The sequence below is a fragment of the Thalia democratica genome, chromosome 4, assembly GCF_965202585.1.
Source record: "Thalia democratica chromosome 4, ktThaDemo2.hap1.1, whole genome shotgun sequence".
Lineage (NCBI taxonomy): Eukaryota > Metazoa > Chordata > Thaliacea > Salpida > Salpidae > Thalia > Thalia democratica.
In genome coordinates, this window is record NC_139168.1 from 52,347,611 (window position 1) to 52,369,624 (window position 22,014).

Genomic DNA, 22,014 nt, shown 5'->3' on the forward strand with positions numbered 1-22,014 from the left:
AATTTTTACATTTATCAAGTTGTGCTTAAAACTTCTTAAGCTACTTACAAAACCAAACAAAATCAAAATTTATAGTTAAAAATCATTTTGTTAAAGTATCTACAACTTTTATAATTGAATTAAGATTTTTTCTTAACCAACATTCGTTAAAAAAATATCAAAAGATAAAAGGCAAAGTATTTTTTAGATTACTTATTTGTTTACCTTACAGCTAAAACTAGATTTTTTTTATATTTGACGAACTCTTTATACAAGTTTATTAGGATAATAAAATAAGTGTTTTAAAACAAAGTTAAAATACTTTAGGATATTTATTCATAAAACTAATTTTATGGAAGCTTTGGTGTTAATAATTTTGATTATTATTTGTCTTTTTTCAAAAAGTATTGTTAAATCAAAAAGAAAATAGAGAAACAAAAACTTATTCAAAAATTTAATTTATAAAAACTTAGATATAGTACTTTTTGACTAAGGTCGTTTATATTTTCAATTAGTATTTTTTAAAGTGTAAACCTTTTTTCTAAAGTGTTCAAACTTAATCAAACACAAGCATGTTAAATCTTTTTTGTTTAAACGTCTTAAAACTACAAGTTGTTTTTTAAATAAAGTTGGTACAGTTTTGAAATATAAATGTCAACAGCACAAGTAAAAAAAAATAATTTTTAACAATATTTAAGTACAACTTCGAAATAATATGCTTAAGTAGTATAAAAACACACAGGTTTTTTATGTAAGTCAACTTCATGAGATTTTATATGAAACTTTTTAGATTCATTTTATAAATAGTAGTGTAGGTACACTGTTAAAGTGTTAAGTAAAAAACAATAAAGTATTAGTTTCTCTAAAGTTGTTATATATTTCAGCCCGACTACTTTATTTTCAACAACGTTTTTTGTTATTTTTACTATAAGACAAGCTTTAACTAAATTATTACAAGTTAACAAAGTATAAGATTTGATCATGGTTCACTTTTTCTATTTTAGTAGAAATAGGTACATAGTCTCTACTAGCGTAATAAACTTATTGTTTTCTTGATTTTTACTGGATATGAAATGCTACCACTTGAATAAAAACATAAAATTTGTCCATTAAAAAAGTATACAATAACTATTATTCACTATTTTATATCTTTCTAAGTCATAAGAGATATCTGTTTTTGTTTTAATTTACAACCGTAATGTAAAAGTAAGGTAAATAAATATACGTTTTATATTTGTATTTTTTTGTTTAGAATTTATAAAATTACTTACTGATCACATATAATACTTCTAAGAAAACGAAACAGCAGTTGACAGCAGTAAGCGCATCTTACTTAGCTTTAAAGATGGATTCTTCTAATTTCACAACTTCTATGACAACATTTGCAAACGATTGTTTTGTGAAAAGTATAAAAAGCCACTACGAAGAAAATTTTCGTTTGCCAGTGTTAAAACAGACCGATTTAAAAATCATAAATAACAAAACCTCAAAGAAAAACAATTTTAGTTTAGGTGATGAGCAACTAGGTTGGTTTATAATTACCATAAACGACAGAACTTTAACTACAAGATTTGATTATTTTTTATTCAAGTATGTTATTTAGATTTCAAAAGAATTTGTAAAATCATTGTGGATAAATGGCAAATGCGTAATAAGATTTAATAATAAAAAGCTTAATGATAAAACTAGAATATAAAATTGTTTTGTCAAAAACTTTGTATAATTTTGTTGTAATAAATTCTTTTTTAAACTAAATAAATTATGATAATATTTTTTGTTTTTAAAATTATTTTCAACAACATTTTTTTATTTATTTATTAAAATTTTTATATTACTTTATGTTATTACTAGTATTTTACTAAAATATATCGGGCTAACTTTTTTTCTAATAAAAAATAACTACATTATTTTGACTAATACCAACAGTATAAAAATTCTATAAGAAACAATAATTATTCAGGCTTAATTTTGAATATTGTTAGATTTAACTTATTACGTATTTATTAAGCTATAATGAAGTTAAAGTTTAGTAAAACAAAAAGTATTTTTGATAGATGCTCCGCAATCAATAAAAAGTCAATCCACATATATGTTTAAAAATAAAGAAACTAAAGAAAATTATTTATCCGATGAGCTACAGTTAGTTTACATGTGCTATTACGTCATAACTTCATTCATGCAGGACAAAAATGAGCAGCTAAATAAAGTTTGTTTGTTTTTTCAGTTTTTAAATTAGAGTTTTAAATTTTTATAGCTGTGTATAACTTTTTATCAACTTTTCTTTAGAACAGGGATCAGCCGCCTTTTATTCCATTTTTCAAAGAAAAAAATTGCTGGTAGGCTGCACTGTATAGCAAAATTTCTTGCGCGAGCCGCAATTATTAAAAGAATACTCTTAACCTATTTTAAAACTTTATTTAAATCAAAAGCTTTATAAATTAAGCAATAACAAAGCACTAATAATTACTAAATAATAAATTAAGGACCTAATTGAAAAATTTTACCACAGTTTTTTTTTTCTTTAAGTAAGTACACCCTTGGCTGGAGATTTTAGCTTTGCTGCCCGCAATTTACCGGCCTCTGCTTTTAGTATACAGAATAAAGTACTAAAATTTTTATTTTAAGTGGTAGAACATTTTTGTTACTATTATTAAAACTGCATACAAATAGAAAATTTTTTGTAAATTTTTTAAATTAGTAAAAAATAATTTGCACACTTTTTTACAACTACTAAAATTATAGTCACTTGTTTAAATGTTTTTCGTGTAGTAGACTGATATTATAAAACTACTTACTATGAATAAGTGTTTCTATAAAATCAACGTTTATAAAAATCTAAAAATAATATACGACTTAGATATCAAACAAAAGTAGCGTCAGTAATGTTTACTTGTTTTTAACTTTAAGAACTTTCATCAATATTTTAATTATAACAAACTTATACTTAAAGGGTCAAAGTACTAACCTTTTCGAAACAATAATAAGCGAAAGAAGAAAAAACTACATAGGAAAAACTCGTTTATGGAATAAATCTACGTCAAGTAAAGAAACAGATTCTCGAACACCTTCTCCTTTGCAAAAACGAGGGAGAAACCGACCTAGTTCTACACATGTCAATGTAGATAGCGGGTATGATTCAGACCAGACAAACTTATGTCGAAACTTGTATAGTTTTATCAATGCAGATATCGAGAAGATGTCTGTACTGGAAAAGGTAATAAATACTATTTTAAATTTAAGATAATGTATTTTAACTTTTTCAAAGTTATTTAGATTTTAATGTTTTAAATACCGTAAATTTGAGCTTAAGCAAAAACAAAATAGCATGTTTTAACAAATAACTACTTTCAAGTAAGATATGTGCGAAAACGAAAGTTTACTTTTTTAGTAAGATCATATTACTAGCAACTTTGCTAACAAATATTTTCATATCTATATGAAATACAGGTAATTGCAGTTTCTACAATTGGTATGAAGTATAACTGCCTTAGAGACGAAATATACTGTCAAATTTTAAAGCAAATTCATGGAAATCCATCTCTTAGAAGTGCAGCTTTAGGCTGGATCTTATTATCTTTAGTCTCTTCTTGTTTTCCACCATCTAATAAAGTGAATGTTTTTTTATTAACATTGAAACTTTTGTGGCATAAAAGTCTTAAAAGTATTATAATATTTAAACTTTAATAATTTTGTAATTTTTTTAGGTAAGCTTATAGATTTTCTTAGAGCTCACTAGTTGTTATTTCAAATTGGTGTTATTATTAAACTAAGTCACTAACAACAGCTTAATAAAATCATTAAGGACAATTGTTAATTTTTTTACATTCTGATATATATAACCAAAGACATGTCATTGTATATCATTAAATTAGTTACTATTATTTATAACTAGTACCCAAATAACATTTAGCATACGTTAAAAAATATTTCTTTTACTAGACAAATTCCGTTTGAAATTTGTTTTTTTTTTTCATTGTAATTTACAACTTTTTCACATTACAGATGTGAAGCATACCATTTTTGTACTTTTGTAATTCCTGATATTGTATATAGTGTTTAAAAAAATATTTATTGAATATTTCAAGTATTTAGTGTTTTAAAAAAGATTGTACTGCATGTTGTTATATTAGATAACTATATATACTTTATAATTTTATTTACATAGATAAAAAGTCTCTCTTTTAAAGACTAGAGAAGTGTTTATTTTTACTTTTCAAACAGCAAATTAGTGTGTTCGAGAAATTTGAGAAAAAGAAAATGTTAAATTTTGTACAGATAGAATATACTAACACTTTATTTTACTTAGCTTAAGTTGCTGAACTTATTTATTAAGTTTCCTTTGTCTAACAACCTTAAACTAAAAAATTGGATTCAAAGGCTTAAAACTAAAAACATTAATTAATATAGCCTTTGTTTGTAAAAATATACTTTTTACTGCCTGATTAGATAAATTTGTTTATACAACTAATACAAACTAGTCATCTACCGGATACAAAATACGGATCTGGCTATTTTTTGCTTGGATCCGGGTCCAGTTTATGGAAAGACTTAGCTTTCTGCAATCAGCCTCTTTCAGTTTTATACTTACAGTTTATCAAAATTATTCTAAACCACGTAGTACTGGACACTTTATTTTAATTTTTCTAGTCTTTTCAAAGTCAAAATTTTTAGGTCAAATTAAATTAAAAAGTTGTACACTTAAATATTAAAAAACTATTCTTTTGTTTTCCGTTACAGTAAATTAGTAATTAAAAGAATTTTGAACAGTTTTTTTTTCAGTGTATAACTTATATAAAAATATAATAGAATACATTTCATTTTCTTTAAATTTATTTTAGTACTTTCGTAGTAAAGCTCATCAGAAATTGTTTCTTACTAAATTGGAATGAATACAAATTGAAATAAAAACATACTGAAGTTTAAAGTTTTAAAATATAAAATGACGTAATAATTAAATGTTAAAAATCAAATAGGTGCTTATGCTATATATTAGTTTTATTAGTATACCAAATGTATATAGCATAACCACTTATTTAATTTTTAACATTTGATTATTACGTCATTTTATATTTTAAATCTTTAAACTTCAATATGATTTTATTCTAATTTGTATTCATTCCAATTTAGTAAGAAACAATTTCTGATGAGCCTTACTTCGAAAGTACTAAAACAAATTTAAAGAAAATGAAATGTACTCTGTTATGTTTTTTAAAAGACTTTTATAAAACTTTACAGTTATTAATTTCTATAACATTCTTAAAACAATGAATACTTTTTTTACTTACACAAATCTTTGAGTTATAATGATATTGTTTATTGAACAATAAAAAAACGCTCAAAAAGTTTGGTCTAAGGACCAGGTGTACGAAAAAACCTTTCGGTTATCGAGTCGTACCCCACAAGCATACCACAATGCATGTATAATTTCATTTCATACATGCATTCTTTAAAGCAAATGCTTTTAAATAACTCTTTCTTAAAATGTCGAAAACAACTATCTGAATTGTTCTGTTAAACTTTAAAAGGCGCTAAGAGCAGTAAAAATTTATATAAAAAGTTTTCTAAGCAAAACACAATAATCTTTTCTAAACAACTTTTTTGAACTTGGCCTGAAATATTTTATTATGAAAAGACTAGAAAATTTAAAAGAAAACGTCTTGTGCTACGTGGTTTACAATAAATTAGATTCCAATTGTATTGTTTATAGATAAGAATGTCATCTTGTTAGCCTCATTATTGAACTGCTTGAGCTTTTTTACATAGTAAAGCAGCAGTGTAGTAGAAACAAAGCATTACTATCAAGTATATTTCCTCATCCAAAAGTAGTGATTTTTTATTTATTTTCAAGGGAAAAGTCCACTAGGTCAAAGTAGTTCTACAATCTTAGCAAACTTAGCAGAAAATATAAAATAAGCTTTTGAATGAAGGTTGTAAACTACAAGCAAAAGCTAACATTTAAACCTTCATGATAACAACTTGTTGTTAGTCCCAAGAGCTGTTGATCAACGGTATCGACTTTAACTTTTCCACCCTAAGCTCAAACATAAAATTAAAATGTTGTTAGAATTGGAAGAAAACAGCATAGTTATCGTGAGACTGGTCAAAGTAGTCACATATCTCTAGTACCGCCTAATAATCCTAAAATCTAAATATTCTCATATCTTACTAGGTTTGCAAGGACGTATCTTTCAGTACCTCCATCTTCTGTTTATTCAAGAATGTTATTTTCTCAAGCTAGGTAACTTATTGGAATAAAAGTAAAATCGATTGCTTACAAAGACCGGCAAAAAAATATTTATTTTTTTTATTACATCTTTAAAAATATAGAATATATTTTTTGTTGCTTATAGCGTGGATAAAAGTAAATAATATACTTAAAGTACTTACTTTTATATATCTAAAAAGTTATTAAAAAAGTTAATCTTCATCTTTTAAATTAAACTTTTGTATAACTTTTTGTAACTGTCCTGCACAAGACTTCAAAAGGTATCCAAGTGATGTGCGACTCAATAACCGAAAGGTTTTTTTGTGCACTAGGTCTTAGGACTAAATATTTTTTGCGCTTTTTTTGTTATTCAGTAAACAACTTTAATATATAAAAGTTTGATTTAAGCTTGTCACAAAAAAAAAAGATTTGTTAATTTTTAAGTATTCTAAGATTAAATCTTTTTTTCTACATCATACACGGTACGAAATTCAAGTTTAATCGTATACGTAGCTTAAAATCATATATGAAATTTAAAGTGAGATTTCGTCTAAAAAGAACATTTTTTCGTGTTAGTATAAAATTTAATTTTTTGTTAGGGTTCAAAATAAAATAGTTTAACAGTAACATTGCGTTTCGTTTTTATATTGTATAATTAAAACAAGGTTTTTATTAAACTAGTGGTATTGAAATAGTAATATTTTCTTAGCTTGTTTTCTAATAGCACTACATAAACTTAAAATATTTAAGTTCTGAATCTGGCCGGATCTTAAATTTAAAAAGATATACGAATACGGCTCGACCCTAATTAATGGATCCGGTAGATCATCATCAGAAAACATAATAATAAAGTTTTTATGTAATTATAAATTACTTTTTATAAAATGTCTAAAAAATTTGTCTGAAAATCTTGTTTAATTTGTTTTTTATTGTTAAAAACATCAATTCAAAATTATTAATATTTGTTTGTTAAAAGTTTAACAAAAATATGTTAGTTAGCATTCCAACTAAAGATTAGTCCAAAGTTTTTCATAGTATTTTGTAAAATTTGTTTATATAATGGTATTTGGTATTTAGTCGTATGCATTATTTTGACTTTGAAGCTTTTGATTAACTGATTGCTCCATTAAATTTAATTAAGCTTTTTAATTTATTTATATATTACTTAGAATAAAATTAACAGTTTTTTAAAACCTAAAATAAAAACCGGTTGAAGTATTATGAGTTTTACTATTATTTTTAAAATAACAAGTATATTTTGATTAGATACTGCCATACCTTGAATGTGTTTTGCATGAACACAACTCAGGAGGAAGTAATTACTGCAAAAAGAGACTTATTAATGTTATTAAAAAGGAAATGAGAAAAAATCCACCTTGTTCGTTAGAGCTTCAGGTTTTAATTTTTCTTTAATAATTATTAGTTACTGTGTAATACCAATACAATTAAGTAGCGTTTTCTTATAAACAATTTTACTTTTAAATGAAGTTACAAGTTATAGCTTTTTACTACCTAAATTTTAGTGTTTTAATTTGAACAGTATAAACTTGAATTTTAAAACATGTATAACAAAATTACTTTTAAAACGCTAGTATATAAAATTTTGTTTGTATATTTTTGTTTAAACAAATTTTTATATACAAAAAATAAATTCAACATTTATTTTATTAAAAATAAATAATTTTTTTATAAGGACTAAGTAATTGCTTATAATATAATTTAATTAGGCAGCAAAGCAAAATAATGACATTAGACTACCCATAATTTGCATGGATCAATCGGTTAGAACAGTTTGGGCTGATTCACACACAACAGTCGAACAAATTTGTACTAAAATTGCATCTAAAAACCGTTTAGATGATAAATTCGGCTTTGCCATATTTTTTTCATTTGATAATAAGGTAAACATTTTTTTTTCATTTGTGGTTGGTAACTCTTTAAGCCGAGGTCAAAATTTATCTAAAATATTCTTTCGCAGTCAGGCTTATTAAAAACTCATTACGAGCGTGTAGTTTTGAAAAAAAAAGATTTTTTTTTACATAAAACAAAACTGTAATGAAGTAACCATTTAATAAGTACTGCTATGTACTGAAAGTTAGTTTAACAGCAAATTTTAAAGTGTTTATTATAAAAAAAGCTAACATTTATTTCTTTAACACAAGTTAAGTCACCTCGGGTAAGATAATTTTTTGCTTGGTGGGTCAGATCTGGCCCGTGGGACGTTTTTTGCCTACCCCCAACTCTAAGTAATAATAAAGAAAGTTTTAATCACGTATGTTACCTGTAATTATTAAATTTAGACATATACGAGTTAAATTTTATATCTTAAATTAAAGATACTTTTTTTAAATGTGTAAGAAAAAAATAAAAACAATTAAGCTTGTTTAGTTTTTTTAAGCTTAAATTTAATACAATATTAAAAAAAACTTTCAGAGCAAACAAAATTTTTTAACAGCAACTTCATTTATTTAAATTTTAATCGGTTTTAAAAGTCAAGGAGTTTTCTCAATATATGTTTAGCATATGGTCATTTGACATGCATCAATTCGCATTTGATGAGTTTCTTCCCGCATTAGAAATGATAAGGATTAATTCTTTATTATAAATTTTTTTTAATCTAATTATTTTGTACACTCATTGCATAGTTTAAAGTAAACTTTATTTAGGTTTTATAACTCGCACTGTAAAAATTTAACAAATAAATGATTTTTAAGTATATTCTTAAAAACTAAAGGTAGGTACAATTAATTTAGAATACAAGCTACTTCTTGAACTCTTTTTTATTAATAATGTACTATTCTTACTTTATAAATGATTTTTAAATCACTTTAAGTGTGCAAACATAAATTCTTGTGTTTTACAAAACTTTTTAAATTGTATACAGTATATTTTAAGCATTTCTAATCATAAATTTTATTTATGATGATATCTAAATTTTTAATTATAATAGTAATTAAAATAAAATAAAAACAGCTTTTTTCTAAAACAATTTGAAGTAACTAGTCATTTAAAGGCAGGTGATGTGACTGTTTCATAAAAAAATTACTATGTTTTGTTAAATTTATAAACTAACACTTAAAGTCTTATGTTGGAAGCTTCTCTGTTTTCTCATTTACTAAAAAAATCATTGTATATGTACGCACATAATATAATTTGTGGTAATTATTGTTACAAACTCCTAAGTTCAGCTAAAAAATGTTTAAAAACTCTTATTGTAGTAAAATGAATAAAAATTGTTATAAATTATTATTTAGCATAATTTAATTCTTTGATAACCAACCGTGAGTAACTTTTAACATTTTTTTACTTTTGTAAATTATTGAACTGAAAACCTTTACTTGAAAAATATGTGTGCATACAACTATTTTATATGAACTGATAATGCTAAAATACAAGTAAAAGTAAGTCATTCATTTACCATTTAAAAAACACAAGAAAAGAACATCTAAGTATAAATTAGGAATTAAGGACTGTTGAAGAATACTAACCTAAAGACATGTCTTGTCATTTACTAACAATCATGTTTTTTTTTTTGTTTAAAACAAGTACTGTAAGTTTAAGAAAATATTCTTATAGGTTGTTCAACTAGGAGGTGGAGATTTTTACATTATGGATGCTATTTCCCAAGCAGAACAATTTGCAAGAAACAATAGCTTAAAAAACTGCTGGAGAATTTATTTCAGGTTTCAAAATTTTGTCGTATTTTCTTGTACATTTATCTCAATTCAACAAGTCTAAATGCTCTTTAGCACTTAAGATAAAATATTTAACTGTTTAAAAAATAAGTATTATTTAAGAAACTTTTCCAACTATAAAAAATTAAGGGAACAACCGTCTGAGTATATTTTTTCAAAAATTAAAAAGTATTGACATAATAAATATCGTATACATACAACTTGTTCAATGTTTTAAAAACATAAAGTATGTAAAAACTTTTATTTTAGCTTTATTTTTTTTTAATTACTTTTATCATTTATCACGTAAAGCAAACAACAAAAAGTTATTTGATAAACAAGATTTGTGTGTGCTAGTAGTTAGTTAAATTCTAATCTGTTGAAAAGAATATTAGTAATTTGTAACGCTTTTTAAAAATAGCAGTTATGGAGTAAAATGCAATTTTTTCTTAGGCGTGAAATATTTTCTCCTCTAGAAGCTAATGCTTTGAACAATAGCCATATGAAAATGTGGTTAACTTACAAACAAATTTGTGGTGGAGTCCAAAGTGGAGAGTACGAGTGCAAAAAGGTTTGAGCTATATTGTAAAGTTAAAGTTTTAATGATTAGGTCGGAAGAAAAGTTCAAAGTCTAATACAAAGAACTGAAGAGAAAATAAAAACAATAAACAAACTTTATGTTAAAAATAACACAAAAATAATAATATCTATTGAATTATTTATTCTGACATATTTTATAAAGTTTTATCGGATATGTACATAGAATGTTAAAATGCAAAGTAAGTTTTATGAAAATATCAAAAATTATTTAAACGCTGTGAAATTAATGAGCAAGATTTATAAAAAGACCCTTTGTGAAAAAATAACGACGTGAAATTCTAACATGTTCCTATAAAACAATTTTTGATTTAGATTCTAAAACTTTCTGGATAATCTGTTTATGAGATCAGCAGTCTTGATATTTTTTATAAGCCGTACTCAGTAAAAGTGCACACTAGACTATCAATAAAACAAACTATTCCTTATAAACAGCATTGTTTTATTCTTTGAGTGTCTTAATAACTAAATAAATGTTAAAAACTGTTATTTATGTTATAATTAGCTTTTTTATTAGGAAAAGATAAATCAAAAGTCATTTAAAAAACAGGTTTTTACTTTACTAAGCTTTCTCCGTACAGTAATTAATTCAAACGTGCACTGTACACCGTGAAGACAGCTGTATTAAACATTAGTACGTAAAAAACTAAGTGTTTGTTTTTTAAGTTTACAGATATAAAAGTATTCTTACTAGTAAAAACATATCTTAAAATCAAAAAATAATTGATTTTAATTAATAAAAAATAACGAGTTATCTTAACAATATATACTTAACAAGCTACAACTTTAAACTTTTTTAGTGTAAAACTTGTTAGAATAAAACTAAACAAGGTAACTTTAGCAAAACCTACCTTTAACTGAAAGTTACCTAAAATATTATAATTCAACTTTAGATTTTTAAAATGTTGCTAAACATCTTCTCATTTTTCAATTTAATATTTTTAACTGTCATGAAAAAAAATCTTTTTACTTGATGAGTTATAAAAAAAAGTATACTAATTTTTTTCACAGCCTCAAGATTTAGCGCTCCTCCTAGCACATCAATATCTTATTTATAACAAGAAAAACCCTTATGAAATAAATGAAGTTAAATGTACGGAAATTTGCAAACAAGCCTTACCAAAGGAAATACCTACAGATGATATAGATAAATGGACCAAAATGGTTTTGAGTACTTTGAAAGCTTTAAAAGTATGCTATTTCATTTAGTTTAGAAAATGTTTTGATCTTGATTTTAATTACGTACTTTTACTAAAGCTCTACCATTATTTCAGTTTATCACTTTAAGTATTTACACGATTTAGTTTAAAGTTATGTACATAATTTACTTTATTTTTAGTACTACTTAAAGTCTTTTGTTTAATTCAGTTTTAAAGTATTATGTAGTTAGAACTTTTACTTTTAAATGTAAAAGTTGTTTTAATCACTACAAACGGAAAAAAAATGACAAGGAAGTAGTAATTAATAGTATTAGTTTTATAATTTCTACTTATTTCAAGAACATTTTACAAAAACAAGGTTGTACCACAAACTTAAACAAATATTTTGCTGATTATTTTGGATTTTTATTATTATTTTATCAAAAAAATTCAAATATTATACTAGAAAATATAAAGTTTTTACAATATTTAAAAAGTTCTATATTTTCTTTTGGTGATTAATTTGCAGATTTATTAGTTGTAATATTACTTTAACTGAAGCAGCTAAACATTAAGATTACAAATTTAAAATCGACAGGATAAGAAAAAGAACAGTTTTGACTATTTGGACGTTATGCAACAAATTATACGATATTCCGCAAGATCCTTCATTCTAAGTTTTACAAAAACTTTTTTGTTAGTTTTTGAATGATAAAAAACTGTCATATAAGCTTTTTTTATAAGTTTTTAATATATATTTACAACCATTACGTTACTTAAGTAGTATTTTTTGACGACAGGTTTTACTTAATATAAAGAATGACTAGTTTGATTTGTCTAATGGACAGCTTAATCAGCTAGTTACGTTGAAATCCCATAGTTTTTGCTTAAACAATTTGTTTGTTATTACATATCAAACACCTTTCAAAAAGATACCTTAAAATACAGTAAATAATCTCGACTATTTTTAAAATTTTATTTTTGTAAATCAGATGAAGTAAAGGTTTATTCAAATTAAAAAGCTCTCTGATGATTGTCTTTTATCATGACAAAATATTTTTAAGATGTAAGATTTTTATTAAATAAGTAAATTTTTTTTTGGAATGCTAATAAGGGTTTTTTATGTTGTTTGAAAAATAATATGATTTTTTTACATAATACTGTAACTTTTTTTCTATGTCTCTAAGTTTTTAAATTACACAAAAAAACTTTTATTTTGTCTGTTAACAAACTTAGAACTAGTACTATAGTACAACGGTATCTTTTTATATTTTACGTTTTTTGTAAAATACCAAATAAAGTAACAAAAAATATGCTGCATAGTTCTGTGGAACTTATAGTCAAGAACATAAAGAGAATGTAGTTTTACATTTTAAAGTAAGGTGACTAAAGTACCCAATTAAAGTTATACCAATAATTTTTAAAGTGTTCACTTAAATTAAATGTCAACAAAAACATCGGCAAAAGTCAGCAGGGCAGAAGCCCGGACTTTCGTATGCCGTGAGACAAGCTCCAGTTTAACACAAGGGTTGATCATACCAATTCGATCATCAGACCACAAGCTTTCGGTAGACTGAGACCGGTTTTGTCCTGATTAAGACTCATCAGTCAGTCACATCCAAAAAACTTGCAGTCTTCTTTAAACTTTAAATGAAATGTCGTTTAAATATTTATTATTTAGAGTAAGATAAATAACTTGTAGTAAACGAGTACTTAACTTTAGAAACAAATACTGTAAAAATCATGCACTGCACAGCCTATTATGTTAAGTGTTCAAAAATTTGTTACTATTTTATATATCACAAAATATATAATATATGATAAAAACAATATATAATATGTTTGATAATATAAAATATTTTATATAATATCAAAGTTTTTTTTGCAAATCACCAATAAGTATGAATAAATATTATTTTTACTTTCTTATCATTAATGTTTGATAATATACTTCAGACTTGATTGGTATACTGACGGAGAGAATACATATATTTCAAAGAAAAAACTAACAATAAATCATACGAAGTTTACAATTCAACCACAACCTAAAGGTCAAAGTAGTAAAGTTCTAGTAAATACAACTGTACCTTTAGTCGATATTAAGAGTGTAGAAAAAACATTAGAGTTAGTTTGTACTTAAATATAAAAAGTTTAGTGAAATAATGAGTATTACTTTTTTTTATTGAAAAGTACTTTATCTAAATTAAAAAAACACCGTTTTTTTTTTTAAATCCTCTAATTTATTGAGTAAGCAGAGAATTAACAATATCTCGTAAGTTTTCATGATATCTGGTTTTTAATTAAACATAGGTACATAAAATATTATTTAGAATGTTTATATAACTTGTTCCTGTTATCAAGTTGTACTAAGCTATCATTTAAATAACTTTTTTATACATACTGTACCGATTCTTTGTTGATGCTTATCCTTGGGTTTTCTTTTGGTCCCAAGAAAAAATTTCAAAATTATAAAACTAAATTAAAAATAATTTTAATAATAATAATCTAACTCGCCAATTTTCATAAATACATTTCTCTTTATTACTATTAAATTAAAGTATTAATCATGTTTATAAAAATAAAAAAAACTAAGCTCCTTTTACTGAATTACAAATTATGATCATTTATATTATTGAAACAAGGCTTATCAACAACAATCATCTTCCAGTTAAGTACAAACTTCTTAGGTACGCATTTATAAGACAAAGCCTTGAGTACGCACTTCCGATTAAGTAACTCATTTTTAGCTGCTTTCAAAGTCCGTAATAAACCGAATGATAACTATAAAACAACATAGTTTCGAAGTAATTTTACAAGAAGTTAAGTTAAAAAGATAATTTTAAAAAAAGTATTGAGCTTAATTTTTTGTTGTGTAAATTTTAAAAGCTGATCATTTATAACTTTAAATTTTTTATTTTCTATATTGATCGTATTAAACTTGATTATTCAAACGAGCATTCTCTTGGCTTCAATGGCTTTTTTTGTAATTTTATTTTTTAAGCAAACTTTAAAACCAATTATTTTCAATTTCTTTAGTGCTAACTTGGAACTTTTTTTTTTTATTCTAAAGAACGTTCCTTTGCTTAGCTTTTCACAATAATTTTCATCGAATTAGGGATTTAGTTTTGTAGTGGGGCCCCTTTAAAAATTTAATGTTTTTTTAGCATTTTTTACTTTACATTGTTTTTCTCCAAAAAAAAATTTTTTTCAAATTTTTTTATTATTAACATACTTATTAAGTTTAGTTTTGAGACGTTATTAATTTATTTTTTCGAAATTTTTTTTTTATAACATGTGCTTAAATAAATTTTTCAGAAAAGTTCCAAATATGCGCGGTTTTGATTCTTTTTTTAGATGGTTTTATAGCAAAAGTAAATTATTTTTTAGATAATTTTTATTCTAAACAGACTTATATAACTCAGTTTTATAACGTTACTAAATTTTTTCAAGCTTATTAATATTTTTCAAATATATGACCTATACAAGTTTTACCTGAATTTTTTTGTTTACGTAATTTGAGGGATTTCTTGATCAAATACTAAGAGTTTAGGTAAAACTTAAATGGGTCATATATTTGAAAAATAATAATAAGTTGGGAAAGAATTAAATAAAGTCATAACACTTGATTATATAAGTCTGTTTAGAATAAGAATGATTTTAAAAACAGTTTACTTTTGCTCTAAAACCTTGTAAAAAAAGAACCGAAACCGTTCAAATTTGGAATTTTTCTGAAAAATTTATTAAAGAATATGTTATATAAAAATTTTTTTTTTTTTTTATTAAATTAATAACGTCTTAAAACTCAATTTAATAAGTATGTTAATTATAAAACAATTTGAAAAAATTTTTTTTTTGGAGGAAAACAAGGTAAAGTAAAAAATGCTAAAAAACATTAAATTTCTAAAGAGGCCCCACTACAAAACTAAATCCCCAATTCAATGAAAATTATTATGAAAAGCTAAGCAAAAGAACGTTTTTTAGAATTAAAAAAAAAGTTCCAAGTTAGCATTAAAGAAATTGAAAATAATTGGTTTTAAAGTTTGTTTAAAAAATAAAATTACAAAAAAAGCCATTCAAGCCAAGAGAAAGCTCGTCATATCAAACTCGATCATATTAAACTTGAACGTATTATACTTAATCATCATAGACCAGGTCATTTTGAATTTAATCATATTAAACCTGATCATATTAAATTCGATCATATCACACTAAATCGTTTTAAATTTAATCATATTAAACACAATAATTTTAATTTTAAAAAAGTTTAAACACGATCATTTTAAAATCAATTATTTTAAACATAATTGTTTTAAATTTTATCAGTTTTAACTTGACAGCTTTATACTTTTTATCGTTATGTTCATAACAACATAAATAGCAAACGTTACAAATTATCTCGGAAACAGTACAGCTTACTTTTGAATTCAATTTTAAGAAGTTCGTTAAACTTTTTTTTAGAAGTATTTTACTATAATAAAATGACTCCTATAGACTTGTTTATTGGAGATTTTACTTCAACTGAAAGAATATAACACTTAAAACGTGGTAAAAGCTTACAAAAATAAGACTTTAATCATATATTAACTTAAATATAATCAAAAAGTACAATAAGTTTATATTAAACATGTTAATTCTTTTTATAACTGCTGTTGTTTTTTTTGTATGTGCTAAGTAGTTTTATAACTGTGATGATCTTATGTATTTGCTAAGTTGGTTTATAAATTTTGTCGATTGTAACGTTAGATAGAAAGTACACAACTTTGTTGATTTTATTATATGTAAACTTTAAGTTTATACTTTTTTCTTCGTTTAAAAATACAAAGAACTATGAAGATTTTTGTTTGTGAACAAATAAGTATAGTAGAAAACTATCTAATTTGTATTTTCTTAACAACTGATTTTAATAAACCTGTGTAGTTAAATATTTATAAGTTTTAAAAACAGCACAAACATTCCTTTTGAGGCCGGTATTAAATTTAAAAATAACTACAGCATGAAAAAATTTTAATATCTACAATTTTTAAATCTGTTTTTGTTTTAATCTTTACAGCGATGAAATAACTGTTCGAGTTGTAACATTAAACGGTGGTCAGCATATTATGAAGTCTTATCAGTGCAAAGAGATAATCTATATTTTAAAACGTTTCATTGAAGAGATAAAAATTTAAACGTTTCTTCAGCTCAGTGTAACTGTTAACTACTTCAACCCAACACAGAAATTTTAAAAAAAAGTTTTTGCTTTGCTTATTGTAATACAATAACATTTTGTTTTAGAATTATACATGTCTATTTTTCTTGCCATTTTATATTATATTTCAAAAGCTGCTTCTAACTTTATTAATATTTTTGCTAGTTTAAGCTGTTTCTTAGAACTAACTTGTTTTGAAAGTTTCTATAGTTATAATTAATTGTGTTATCAAATACATATATAATTTTAATTTAAACTGTCATACTTTTGTTTTCTTTATACTGTGAATATTGTTTTAATCTTAAAATTGCTGCAAACCTAATTTACTTGCTATACGTAATATATATTAAACTTCACCACACGATCAACAACAACTGCATCAAAGAAAATCCACGACCGGTTTCGTCTTTATTAGGACTAATCAGGCAGGCTTAGTCGCAAGAATTCAAAGTGGAAAAAGTACATCAGCACTGAAGCGACCGCTTATGAGTAAAGTCTTCCTATACGTAGTAATAAATGCTTCACCTGTAGCTATTTACAAAATTTAAATAAGTTTTAAAAATATGACTAGTTTTATGATTTTTACAGGAAATATTAGTATTAAAACTTGTTGAATAAAAAGAAACTTTTGGTTATTGTGTTATGTGTATACTTTAAGTATTACTTATTTTAATCAGTTAGATTATTTGTAAGTTTTCGTAAACAATAATGCATTTTTACGTTGTGATTTTTAGTTTATTAATTTTTCTCTAAGTATTAATAAAAGTATAATATTTTTTGTTCAATAGAAAAGCCGTGTTAAATAAAACAAAAGATAGATTAATGCATTTTAATTTCTTATTTGAAAAGTATTTTATTGTTTTTTCTTATATAACAAACTCATCAAAACTTGAAATGTAGTACTCTGAAAGCTTGTTGAAAACAAGCTATGAGAAGTTGTAAATCAAAATGAATCATTTTGCTACATAATCCTGTATTACTTATCAATTTTAGTGCTGAAAATTTATTACTTAATGTCACTAGGATTAGTGCAATATGCTTAAAACAAATTTTCTATAAAAAATACCCAGACAGTCACCTAGGTACTCACTTCCTAGGTACAAACTGCCGGTATGGTACGCAATTTTCAGCTAAAAACGCTGTGTTCAACGTGCAATTTATTTTAATTTGAAATTTAAAAAACCTTAAATTAATACAAAAGTATTAAGCTTTAGAATAAATTATGATGTATTAAACTTAAATAAATAGTAACTAAAGTAACCAAAAAATGAGTTACAAACTTACAAATTGTTTATCAAATCAAATATTTAAAAAAACATGTTAAAGTTTATCTATTTAACGAAAGTAACGAACAGTGCAATTTAAATTTGCGTACTCCATGATTAAAACACAAGAATAAAATATACTTAAAAAGTCATAAAATTTTTATATAAACGAAAATAAAGAACAGTGCAATTGTCATTTACATACTTGATCTACAACATAAACATAAAAAATATTTATAAGATCATTAAAAATTTATATAAACGAAAATAATCATAACAAGTTATAGAGTATCCTTTATTTATTACACTAACACATGTTTCTGTGTGTTAATCCGTTAACACACATAAACATGTGTTAGTGTAATATAGAAAGGATACTCTATAATTTGTTATTATTATATATTACAGTGAACTTGTTTCGCTAGGATCTTTTGTTAACAAACGCTTAAATACATAATTTTGAATAGTTATAAACGAATATAATGACCAGTGCAATTTACATATACATACATTATAATTGAAATATAAACTGAAAAATCAATAATAATAAAAACAAAGGACATTGCAGTTAAAATTTATTTAGAACTAGATTTTGTTAAAAACATGTAAGTGTAGCTTGTCGTTTGGGTTTATCAGACATTTTTTTTTGCTCGCTAGTTCTTTTCAAAATATTCTGAAAGTTTTAAAGCTGGCTGTAGCTTTTTGTAATTGTTGACAACTTGTTAACGTACTACTTGTTAACAAAGCGAATAAATGTGTTTTTTTTGTGTGTACAAATTATATACTGAACTTAAAAGAGGATAATTATTTGGACGTAATAAAATCCCTCCCTAAACTTAGTATTTATTTTTATTCAACTTGTCTGATTTACTCAACAATCGAAAAATCTACACAATTTTATAATCATTATTAGAATTTTTTATTACTTAAAATGCTTATAACAAGGAATTTTTTCTGTTTTATTGAACGACAAAAAAGAAACGCTTAAAATGTTTGGTACAAGGACCTGGTGCACGAAAAATCCTTTCAGCTATCGAGTCGCACACCACTTAGATACAGTTTAACGTCTTGTCCAGGAGAAAATCTTTAAAAAATATGTATTTTTTTTAATTAGAACAATCAAATACATAGTCATAATTTTAATGAATAATTATTTTTTAGCATACAATAATCTTAAAAATTGCAAGATTAAAATTTTGGTGAGAAAAAATTAATCAATGTTAACTTGTTTAAGATTAAATTGAAGGATATTGAAAGTTCAGTGTTATTTATCAACTTGCTAAAAGTTTTTTACTAAGATAACTTATATTTTTGATATAAAGAATTAACTTTTTCTCTGATCAAAATTATAACTACACACCATTATCAAAGATTACGTTCTAAAGAATTAAGAGAATAAATCTAAATTTCTTCATTAGTTAATTTATTTTTCTATAGAAAATACTTGGAACAATTTTGTATCACATTTATGGTTACATTTATTTCTTTAAAAATAATAACTTCGCGATTTAGATATAACAAACAAATAAATAACTTAAATAAACAGCTAATTATTAAAGACAATTTTTTAAAAGTAAATAACGACTAAATAACTAAAAATAGCTTGAATATTTGGATCAAAATGTTTAAAAACTTTTTAGATTATCAAAAATAGAATGTTTTGTCCATTAACATTTAAAAAATTTCTTTACACTGCTTTGTAAATAGAAAATTTATTCTTTATGTCTTGAAAAGTGTTAATTAAATAGAACTTATACAAATATGATGAATATTTAATAACCTACGAATTTATGTTTAATATAAATGTAAAAATATTTATCTTCTTCAAATAATATCTTGGCACTTTTTCGGAATTCACTTTTCTTTCACATGAACACACACATACTCACTTAAAACATATTAATATAATTGTATATTCTAAATTAATGAATAGTCATAAACTATTAACTTTTTATACATATCACTTTTTATTCTGCAACCTGGTTTTTTACCTCTTACTAAATTGTATATTTTTAATTTTTATTCAGTTCTTTAGTTCCAAATTTAACTGTAAGCCTGTATTCAAATCACAGAAAAACCTGCTTTTTTACCTACTACGCCCAATGTATCAGGTGAAAGTTTTTTTACTGCAGGTTTATACTTATTATATAACCACCTTGTTATTTTACATTCGTATCAAATAAGAATTCGTAATTTATTGTACATTCAAAACATCTTATAAAATCTATTTAATTAACTTTCGACTCCTTTTTGTAAGAAAATAATTAATTGTCTTACTTAATATGTAATGTATATGCAGTTAAAGTTTTGGTGTTTTTATGCTCTGTATTGTAACTTAATTGTTGGTCAGGGCTTTGAATGCTTAACAACAATTCTAGCTTTGTGCTTTGATGTATTTCGCGTCTGCGTGTAAGTGGTTTAAATTCTAATTAGTTGATATATTACCACAAGTTTCTATAGCTTTAGTTACCTTAAACTATAACTAAATAAAAAGTATACAGCATTTCGTGGCGCTTACATTTAAATTTGTTAATTAACTTATTAATCAATGTTTGTTGTTTTACTTCTTTTTATTCATAATAGATAGATTTAATAACACATCTTCATAACTTATTATTTTGTAATGCATTGGTAATGCATCCCTGAAATTAAGTCTTGAATATCAAAATGAACCTGTACGGCAACCATAATTAACGAATTGCTAATCACTTATAATTATGTATAAAACTGCATTGTCATGATGCAACTTAAGAAAAACAAATTCATTGTTTTTATAAACTGGCTTGCAGTCACTTCAATGTTGTCAGTCCACAAGGTGTGTATTTCGCTTTGTGTAGTGAAATCAGTTCACGTACATCTAGTTTGATTTGAATTTGTTGCTTTTTGGAACATAAATTCTGTGTTTGCTTTGAGTAGTGAAATCTGTTCACTTATAGCTAAGTTGATTTGAACTGGTTGCTTATTGGAATAGTTCTGTATTTGTACAGTTAAATTGGAACTCAGCAGTTAATTTCCAGTTAAAAATAAAATTACATTTTTAACTGCTGATTTCTACAATTTTATCAGGGCTGATACCAATTTAAACTTTTCACTGCTAACTTTTTATATTTGAGTAGTTTGCTAATTTTCTAGATTTGTGTTTATCTGTATTAATTTTAAAGTTTAGTAAGTTCATTACTTCACATTGGCTTGTCTTGATTTTATTTATTAATTGACTCAAAAGTATACCTAATATGGACCTTAAGTATAAACCTCTCTCTAGTCTAGATGTAGCAAAGCTACCCTCTAGAAAACCTTCCACACGGTTTAGCATGGCCACTAATGTGTCCATCTCTCCGGGGCGCTCCCCCGTAAATTACAATGTATTTAAAATAATTGTGAAAACTATGTTTAATTAAAAATCCTGGCTGTTTCTTCAAGACATAAAAAGTATTTTTTCTATCTTACAAAACAATGTAAAGAAGTTATTTTAATGGTAATGTATTATAACATAATAATGTGCCGCAACTGTTAATAAATTTTTTCGAAAACTTATCGACCGTTTAATCTTATCAATTAATATTTCTTCAACTTTCATGTAATTAGTTTATATTTTGATTTGATATTTAATTTTTATTTTACTTTATTTTAACAATTAGTCCTGGACATGATGTTAAACTGTTCTGGTGCATGACTCGATAACCGAAAAGTTTTTTTTCGTGCACCAGGTCCTTGAACCAAACTTTTTGAGTGTTTTTTGTCGTTTACAAATATTATAGTTTTATAACAGTCGGATATAACATTACAAATTGTATATACTTATTAGTAACTATTAATTTACAATAATATATAGTAATATAATTATTATTAATAAACACATGTATACAGTCACCTACTTTAGCTTCTGTTCTTTCCTTACAGTAATTATTTTTTTACAAAGCTTCGTTGAAGTGTGTTAACTTGTAAACACAGGAACATGTGTTAGATA

At 24.5% G+C, this 22,014-nt stretch overlaps 1 protein-coding gene across 1 annotated transcript; it reads left to right on the plus strand.

The window, feature by feature from the left end:
- Positions 1–1,235: 1,235 nt before the first annotated feature.
- On the plus strand, positions 1,236–17,417 carry LOC145833718 (myosin-VIIa-like). Its single transcript, XM_082940871.1, has 12 exons — positions 1,236–1,505; positions 2,034–2,185; positions 2,930–3,193; positions 3,427–3,588; positions 7,451–7,579; positions 7,912–8,085; positions 9,761–9,867; positions 10,312–10,429; positions 11,467–11,646; positions 12,193–12,290; positions 13,551–13,718; positions 16,645–17,417. The coding sequence occupies exons 1-12, from the start codon at positions 1,325–1,327 to the stop codon at positions 16,760–16,762; spliced, it is 1,851 nt and encodes a 616-aa protein (XP_082796997.1). The 5' UTR covers positions 1,236–1,324; the 3' UTR covers positions 16,763–17,417.
- The last annotated feature ends 4,597 nt before the right edge of the window (positions 17,418–22,014 follow it).

Bases quoted from the DNA above. Each gene is read 5' to 3' on its own strand.
- LOC145833718 (XM_082940871.1), top strand. From the start codon at position 1,325: ATGGATTCTTCTAATTTCACAACTTCTATGACAACATTTGCAAACGAT. The intron at 2,186-2,929 runs GTTTGTTTGTTT...TTATACTTAAAG, and splicing joins AAAATGAGCAGCTAAATAAA to GGTCAAAGTACTAACCTTTT. The intron at 7,580-7,911 runs GTTTTAATTTTT...TAATTTAATTAG, and splicing joins CTTGTTCGTTAGAGCTTCAG to GCAGCAAAGCAAAATAATGA.